Source organism: Canis aureus, chromosome 6, assembly GCF_053574225.1.
Source record: "Canis aureus isolate CA01 chromosome 6, VMU_Caureus_v.1.0, whole genome shotgun sequence".
Taxonomy (NCBI): Eukaryota; Metazoa; Chordata; class Mammalia; order Carnivora; family Canidae; genus Canis; species Canis aureus.
Genome location: NC_135616.1, coordinates 61,594,335 through 61,602,924, shown reverse-complemented (window position 1 = coordinate 61,602,924; position 8,590 = coordinate 61,594,335). Strand labels below are relative to the sequence as shown.

The 8,590-nt window shown below is 33.2% G+C and overlaps 1 protein-coding gene across 2 annotated transcripts; it reads right to left on the bottom strand.

Annotated features, from left to right (window-relative positions):
- Positions 1–396: 396 nt before the first annotated feature.
- PDC (phosducin) lies at positions 397–5,393 on the bottom strand. Of its 2 annotated transcripts, none has more exons than XM_077901902.1 (4): positions 5,001–5,393; positions 4,561–4,645; positions 2,856–3,007; positions 397–1,331 (listed from the first exon to the last, which is right to left on the bottom strand). In XM_077901902.1, exons 2-4 carry the CDS (start codon positions 4,619–4,621, stop codon positions 807–809), a joined length of 738 nt encoding a protein of 245 aa, XP_077758028.1. In that variant the 5' UTR covers positions 4,622–4,645; positions 5,001–5,393; the 3' UTR covers positions 397–806. The 2 variants fall into 2 exon arrangements, with proteins under 2 accessions (XP_077758028.1, XP_077758029.1); XM_077901903.1 differs by having other exon boundaries at positions 5,122–5,393.
- Positions 5,394–8,590: the final 3,197 nt, after the last annotated feature.

Genomic DNA, 8,590 nt, shown 5'->3' with positions numbered 1-8,590 from the left:
TGGTGCAATGTTTCTAAGTTTCTTATAAGAATATAATATATAGGGACCCCTGGGTGGCTCAGCAGTTTAGTGCCTGCCTTCGGCCCAAGGCATGATCCTAGAGTCCCCAGATCGAGTCCCACATCAGGCTCCCTGCATGAAGCCTGCTTCTCCCTCTGCCTGTGTCTCTACCTCTCTCTCTCTCTGTGTCTCTCATAAATAAATAAATAAAATCTTTTTAAAAAAAGAATATAATATATATAATAATAATAATTATATATATTATATATATAATATATATACATATAATGTAAGATAGCTTACTGAATGATTTTTTTTAGTATTTTGGGTTATGTAATGTTTTTAGGGCCTTGATAATGTAGTACTTGAAAAAAAATAGACTTCAAACAGAAAATGTATATCCTCTTAAGACTTTATTTTTATCATACAAGCAAAATTATGATTGATAATGTAATTTGGAAAGCCCAAATAACACCACTGAGGGGGAAAAAAAAACAAAAACAAAAACAAGGAGTAAAAAAGTCAACATATAACTTGAAAGGAATTTTTGAAAACTGCCACAATATTATTTATATCCTCTTTGCTTACTAACATGTTGCTAAAGACTACAATATTTTGTAGTAAAGCCTCTATGCACTTAAGTAACTAAAAAATGCTGAATCAAATAATTTTAGTATCAATCTTTTTATCCCCTGCAAATTAAAATAGCCATGGCCATACTTGGTGTTCACTAAAGGAATATGGATACTACCAAAATCAATGTACAATTTGTAAAGGAGAAATACAAGATTTGACATAGTGACTCTTTATTCAGTATCTTCTTCCATGTTGGTCTGATCTAGGGCATGTATCTCCCTTTCAGGTAGTAACCCATATTCATTTAGGAAAGACTCCACATCCCCAGCAAAAAATTCTTCTGCAAACTGTTCAGTAACACTAATAAAATTGCTTATGAGTTCCCCACCTTTGTAGATGAGCAGTGTGGGGAGCACATCTGAGGAAAAGCGGTCCCCAGCACCTGTATTAGAAGCTTTTATTTTACAGAACTTGACCATAGGGTATTCAGCTGCAAGACATGTAAAGCTACTATTTAGAGCATCACAGCCCTTAACGCCATCTTCATAAATGTGGACAACAATTGTGGTGATTTTCTGTTCCTTTTCAATGGTTTCCAAGAATTGCTCCCCAGTCTCAAGCTCATACACAAACCCATATCTAGGCCCAAAACTCAGCTTCTGGTGCATATCCTGCATACATTGTCTACGATATTTACGAAGGCAATTTTCATCTTCTTTGTCTCGGTGAATTAGTTCATATTCTTGAATGCTCATCTGGGAATAGACAAAAGAAATGATAGAGAAAATTTGGTCAGAAATTTATATTATCTTAAAAAATTTTTTTAAAGAGTATTTATTTATTTGAAGGAAAGCAAAAGCAGGGAGGAAGGGGAGATAGAGAAACAGGCTTTCCTCTGCAGAGAACCTGGCTCAGGACTCAATCCCAGGACCCCAGGATCATGACCTGAGCCAAAGGCAGATGCTTAACCAACTGAGCCACATAGACACCCCCAGAAATTTATATTCTTTAGACACACCAAACCCATTCTCATTTCAACTTCTATCTCACTCCTGAGGTGACGAAGTCCTTCTCTTTCACCACTTTCAAACCTTTATTCAAATGATACCTTCTTTGATGATATGGGTTTCCTTATATGGGTTTATTTTTCTTCATAGCAATAAGTACTACCTGACATTGTGTCATATATTTTTTTATTTCATAAAGTTTTTGTAACTGTTATGTCCCATGGGGGCAGGAATTTGATCCCACAGGCATACTTTTACATTTATTTTTTCTTCATATCTCTTTTTAAAAAGGGATGAGGTGTTGCAATTCTTCAGATGGGAAAATTTAATTGTCTCATCCATATCACATAGTGCCTCAGTAAAGGAAATCTAGAAATCTGGAAACAAGATCTTAGACTTGAAGATTTTTACAATGGCCAAAAGCCTAGAACCAAGATGCAGTCTGTCTATTGAGAATCAATATGCAACTTATACAATGGTTTGGAGATAAATAACTCACAAAGGGAGTTATTCCACAATGGAAGTCACTTTATGGATATTTAAATTAATATGATTGTTGTTGTAATTATTGTTATATAAATAATGCATGATAATTATAAGGATTCAAAAATAGCCCAAAAGCTAAAGGAAGGAAGTAATAAATAGTGAAATTTCACCAATCTAATACTCTGAGATAATCTCCATTAACATCGCTTGACATATCACATGGACATACATATTATATACCGAGTAAATAAGTAAGACTTTTTAAAAATTTTGCTTTAAAAAAATCATGATATCATAAAAAAATGTGGCTTATTCTGCTTACCAGCTTTCTCCTATTTGGAAAAGGAAGTTGAGATCTCTCAACCAATCCTACCCTTCGAAATAACCGATATTATCAAGTGTCTTTCCATACTTCTCTGCATACATGGTCATATAATTATAGAAGGGTAAAACATATACAGTCATGTGGTTTTTTTCCCCATTGCTCTAAAGGATGGGATCATATAACTTAAAATACTCTGTATCTTGCTTTCTTATATTACAGAACTGCCTGTAAGTCAGCTTATATATTGTAACTCATTCTTTTAATAGCTGCTATACATTTTTTAATATGGAATACCTTCACAGGCATTTACTTCATTTAATGGTTTTTTTTTTTTTGCCAATGTAAACAATACTATAATAAATACTTTTGAAATATATCAATTTTATATTTCTAAAGTGATTCTTTAGGGTCATTTAGACTAAAAATACATTGTAATTTATTTATTATTGATTTTTCCTTACCTTTCTGCTGAATCTTTCTTTTGAGTCTTTGTCATCTCTATTCTGAGGAGAAGACATTTGTCTGAGAATCTCCTTCTTACTAGGTGGAACTGAATCACTGTCTTCACTCTCTAATTTAAACTTTCTCCAATCATTTATTACTCCTTTGGGTCCTGAATAAAAGAAAAAACAAAATTTTTTCCTTTTTATTTTCAAAATGACTATTTATACAGTTGAAATTTGTGTAAGTATCACTGTGGGAATAGATATCAACTTCTGCATCAGAAACAAACATCTTTGAGGGGTTTTTGTTGGGGTTTTTTTTTTTTTTTTTGGTTTTTTAAAAAAGATTTTATTTATTTATTCATGAAAGAGACAGAGAGAGAGAGAGGCAGGATGTAGCAGAAGGAGAAGCAGGCTCCCTGCAGCAAGCCTCTTGTGGGACTCAATCCTGAAACTCCAGGATCATACCCTGTGCCCCAAGGCAGCCAATCAACTGCTGAGCCACCCAGGCGTCCCAAGGAAACAAACATCTTTGTTTGAGCTACAAATTTCTGGCCGCCCTGCCTTCTGTTCAGGTCATGATCTTTAGGTCTGTGATCAAGCCTCCACACCACCCCCATGGGGCTCCCTACTCCCTGCTTGTCTCTCTCCCTGTACTCCTACCCCTGCTTGTGCTTACTCATTCTCTCAAACAAACGAAAGAATTATAAAATGAATTCCTATGCATTTTGTCAAGTACGCATGTGAATTCATCCACCTTCTGACTAAATTTAAAGGCTCCATTTCATATTATTAAGAGAGAGAGGAAAACATTAGTTTAATAAGATTCCAAAGAGTTTAAAAAAAAAAAAAACCTAAACTGTTACTTTTATTTTTTTTAAATGTTATTTATTTTTTTAATTGTAGTATAGTTAACACACAATATTATACTAGTTGCAGGTATACAAAATAAGTGAAGAGGCCTAAGAGGTACTAACTGAACTTTTAAACTGACATGCTATTTGACTTTCAAACTCTTAGTAGTGGCATATATATTGTCCTTACAATTTAACAGATTAGGAAAACAGGCTTTGGATGAAATGTATTGAGGGCAGCCCCAGTGGCTCAGCAGTTTAACACCGCCTTCACCCCAGGGCATGATCCTGGAGACCTGGGATTGAGTCCCATGTCAGGCTCCCTGCATGGAGCCAGTTTTTCCCTTTGCCTGTGTCTCTGCCTCTCTCTCTCTCTCTCTCTCTCTCTCTCATCTCTCATGAATAAATAAATAAAATTTTTTAAAAAAAGGAAATGTATTGAAATGGTAGGATTTCTAGAGGAATATTGAAATCCATTTGATTTAAGAATGTTTTATCATTTATTTTTTTCAGATTCAAAAAATGAAAAACTATTTACCTTTTGGTCTGCTGTTGTTTACGATTGCAAGGAAAAGTTCATAGTGGGGAACATAAGAGAAGAAAGAGCTTAATTATAGTGTAGATAGGTCTTATGATAGTTGCGCAGGAAGAGATTCTCAATAATTAGTGTTTTTCTCATTCTTTGACATCTAAATAAAACTACTTTAAGTGTGTTTGATTTCACATTAATTTTCCCAAATATTTTTTAGATGATTCCATCAAACCATTCAAAAGTATTATTTAAATTTTATGCTGAACAATGGCAGTAAGAACATTAGAGATCTCCACATTTATGTTAATAATATTTTTCTTCTTCTAGATTTTCTTACCTGTATGTGTGGCCTGTCCTTCAAAGTCTTCCTCCAAACTTTGGTTTTTGGCTTCTTCCATTTTAGGGATTTGATTTTATATAATCTATAGTATGAACAAAGAAGTAATGATGACATGAATGCTAGGAGATACACACGCATTATATCCTATCATTTTCTTGCTGCCAAATTGCATGCTAGGATAGGAGTTATCACTAAGGGATAAAATGTTTAGCATATTTCTGCCTGCCTTATAAAAGGACATTAATTTAATGTTTGTGTTTTTAAAGGTATTTTGACCTGAAGATTTTACATAATTCATAATTTGTTTTTACTTAAAAAGCCTTCTTCAGTTTGTCTATGTACTTAGTGAACATTATTATTTAGTTACCAAATATCATATAATTATATCATAGTACTTTATATAACACAATTTTTAAAATTAATAATTATATACTTACTATGTGCTAAACACTGTTACAATTATTTAATTATTTTATGTGTCCAAAAAATCATTTAATATAGTCATATTATTAATACCATTTTACAACTGATGAAGCTGAAGGACAGAGTTTAAATTACCTGCCCGTGGTCACATAGTGGTAGAGCAAGGATTTGAATCTAGATTTAATTTTAGAGCTAAATCGTGAGTCATTACACTCTTATGGAAGTTAACATAATGTAACAGAGTTGTTTTCATCAGTATAGTTTGGCAAATCCTACTTCTGAACTGGCATTAAAGAAAAATGATCTAAGGAACAGTGTTATTCAAAAACCAACACCAGAACATCTGTCTATACAATAAAGCAAGTTTTGGTGATGTTAACCACCAAGCAAATGATAACAATTAGTAATCGTGCCTATAGAATTTTGACTAAAATATGTCACAATATCTATGAAAAGTACATGGAATTTTATTCATAAGAGGTTCCTTGATGCCATGATATGGAACCTATTTATCTCTTGGTTCACATCAAACCCAACTTGTTTACTTAGTTATCCTTCCCATCATCTGGAAAACTCTATTAACTATATATACTAACACATTCCCTAAGGGGTCCATAATTGTGATTTTCTTGAAATTTCCAAGTCAGGGAGGATATGCTAACAGTGGATATACCATCTTTTTACTCTTCCTTCCTCTACCTTCTCTCCTTCTTTCTTTCAAAGTCAGTTTTAGCCAGCGATATAATCCAACTTATGCTTTTATTCTCATCTTAGTTTTTTATTGATTTATGCTTGAACTTGGTTCCTTGGTGCCTTCCTAAGGCATGGAATGGTAAAACAGAATTCTTTGTCTTGATCCCTTTTTTGCTTTTACATCTGTTCCCAACATAATTTTATGATCTCATAATTTTATTGTTTCCATCTATAGTCCCTACTCAGAATCACTGGTTGTCAAAGGTCTTTACCAATCTGATTTTACCCACTTGAACAAAAAAAGGCTTTTAAGGAAAGGCTCTCAAGCACTCTTGGGGACTGTAGAAATGATTTCAAATCATGTATATTTCTCATGTTCATGTAAAAGAGGGAGTATAAACAAGATAAATGGTTTGAGTCATTAAAAAAATATTAAAGTTGAATATTAAGGTTGAATGGATTAATGTTAATGAAAAAGAATAAAGGATAATGAAGATAAGGGAAATGGAAATAAGTAAATGTTGGCTAAAACAATCTACTTAAGGGGCACTTCGGTGGTTCAGTCAGTTAAATGTCTCCCATTGGCTCAAGTCATGATCCCCAACTACTGGGATCAAGTCCCAGGATTGCATCTGGCATTGGGCTCCCTGCTTAGTGGGGAGTCTGCTTCTCCTTCTCTCTCTGTCCTCCCTGCTCATGCTTTCTCTCTCTCACACACACTCTCTCAAATATATAAATTAAATCTAAAAAAAAAAAAAAATCTACGTAAAAGGTGCTTGGCTGGCTCAGTAAGTAAAACAAGCAACTCTCTCTTTTTTGGGGGGGAGGAGGGCAAAAGGGAGAGGGAGAGAGTCTTAAGCAGACTCTGCACTGAGCATGAAGCCCAACATAAAGCTTGATCTCATGACTCTGAGATCACCACCCTAGATCATGACCTGAGCCTAAACCAAGAGTGGGACACTTAACCAACTCTGCCGCCCAGTGGCCCCAAGCAAGGGACTCTTGATCTCAGGGCCATAAATTCAATACCCACATTGGGTGTAGAGCTTACTTTAAAATAAATAAATAAACAATAAAACAAACAAAGAAAACAACAAAACCAAGCTCCTTAATTATTGCAATTACTTAAAAATAGTTTTTGCATCTGGTAAAAATGAATGTTAATAGATTGCTTCAAAAGAATACTATAGAACAAAGTAATGGAAACTTTTTGATAACTTCGGTAGCTGTTTAGTCCCCAGAAAAGTAGAGACGCAAGCCAGCCTTTTTTTTTTTTTTTTTTTACAAGTGTAGAGCATTAATTTGGAGTAGCTATTATTCACAATAAATATAATAAATATACAATAAGTACATTAAGAATATCTAAAAATAATTTTATTTCAAACGTTGAAGAAAAAGAGGCATAGCTTGCTTGGCTTGCCACTTGCCAACCTAGTTAGCAATCTAGTAGAAAAAAATATTCCATTTTTTTGGAAAGACTTTTGCCAATTTCAAAGTATCCCTTTACCAAAAAGACAATCCCATTACTTGGGAAAAACCTGACTCATTGATTCAATTAATATATCTTAAGAATAGACTATATAGCAGGCATTTCCCTGGGCTTTGAATTACATGAGGAACAAACTCTTTCAGTATGACACTCACAAATATTAAGACTTAAGTCAACTGGGTTGTCTATTTAGTAAAAAGCAGAGTCCATCTTTATCCAATGTCATCATTTGAATTAGAGGACAAAGACTGGTAAAATTTACTACTGTTAATTACTAGGGGAACCAGTTAACAGAGGTACAAATTGGAAGATACATACTGAAACATAAGGCATATTTGCTGGCACTGCTTGAAGATTTCATAGAGGAACACACAAGTTGAGTATAATTAGCTATTTGTTGTTTTGATCTGTTAATCCCCTGTCATCACCTTACTCTGGGGTTTTCTGATTTTCTTAAATAATTTATCTTTTAAAAAATTAGCATTAATATCCTAAAATTAATTGAATTAGTATTTGGAAGGTGCTTAGATTCAGACACATAGTAACTACTGTATGAGTCTGTAAAATAAAATAAACAATATATTTTGTAGTTGTACATATAGTGTTAAGAGTCACTTAAAAAATAGGATCAACATTTGGTTTGCAATGGTATTATTAGTAGTTTAAAAATTCCATGTCTGCTTTAGGCTAAAGGGTTTTAAATAGCAATAGAATTATTACAAGACTTTGGGTGATAGTAAACACATCTGTGTGTGATTGGAAATTGGTGATAGAGTGGAGCAAGAGGACAGAAAACTCCCTTCACCAAGATTTACTGTGGTTCAGCAGTTACTGTATTTTCCATCTCATAAAATTATGAAAATCTGTAATGTTGTTCCTTCTTGACTTCAGACAGTTATAATGCTGTTTCAGTTAATAAGATCTGTGTTAAGTAAAAATTCTATTTAGATGATTTTGGACAGGATATCATTCATTTAAAAGGTTACCAAAAAAATCTTTAAAAAGTTCATGTTGATGAGATATATAGTTTAAAATATAATTCTATCAGGTTAGGGTTCTAATAGTATTTTAAAATAATGGCTGATATAAAATAACATTTCTCAAACTTTGCCCTTAAAACCTTAACACCTCCCAACCATGGTATTTAATTACTGAGAAATAAAATGAGACAATTTGAAATGATTCAGCTTGTAGTTTCAATTTCACACATAATAGGGATGATCTAGAATAGAAAGAGAGTAAAATTCTTAGTTTTAAAATTCTCTTTTAAAACCCCAAATCCACCCCTAAAATATTTCATTATCATTATTATCTTTGTTCACATGATACTGTGATGATAACATCTGTTAATCATCTTAAATATGTCGATCTGATCTAATTAGAATATCTCGTTTAAAACTGACTTGTACATTCTGTGTTCTG

Coding starts and splice junctions, on each gene's coding strand:
- PDC (XM_077901902.1), bottom strand. CDS start 4,621: ATGGAAGAAGCCAAAAACCAAAGTTTGGAGGAAGACTTTGAAGGACAG. Junction 3,008..4,560: donor AGGACAGGCCACACATACAG/GTAAGAAAATCT, acceptor TCTTTTATTCAG/GACCCAAAGGAGTAATAAAT. Junction 1,332..2,855: donor AAGAAAGATTCAGCAGAAAG/GTAAGGAAAAAT, acceptor GTCTATTCCCAG/ATGAGCATTCAAGAATATGA.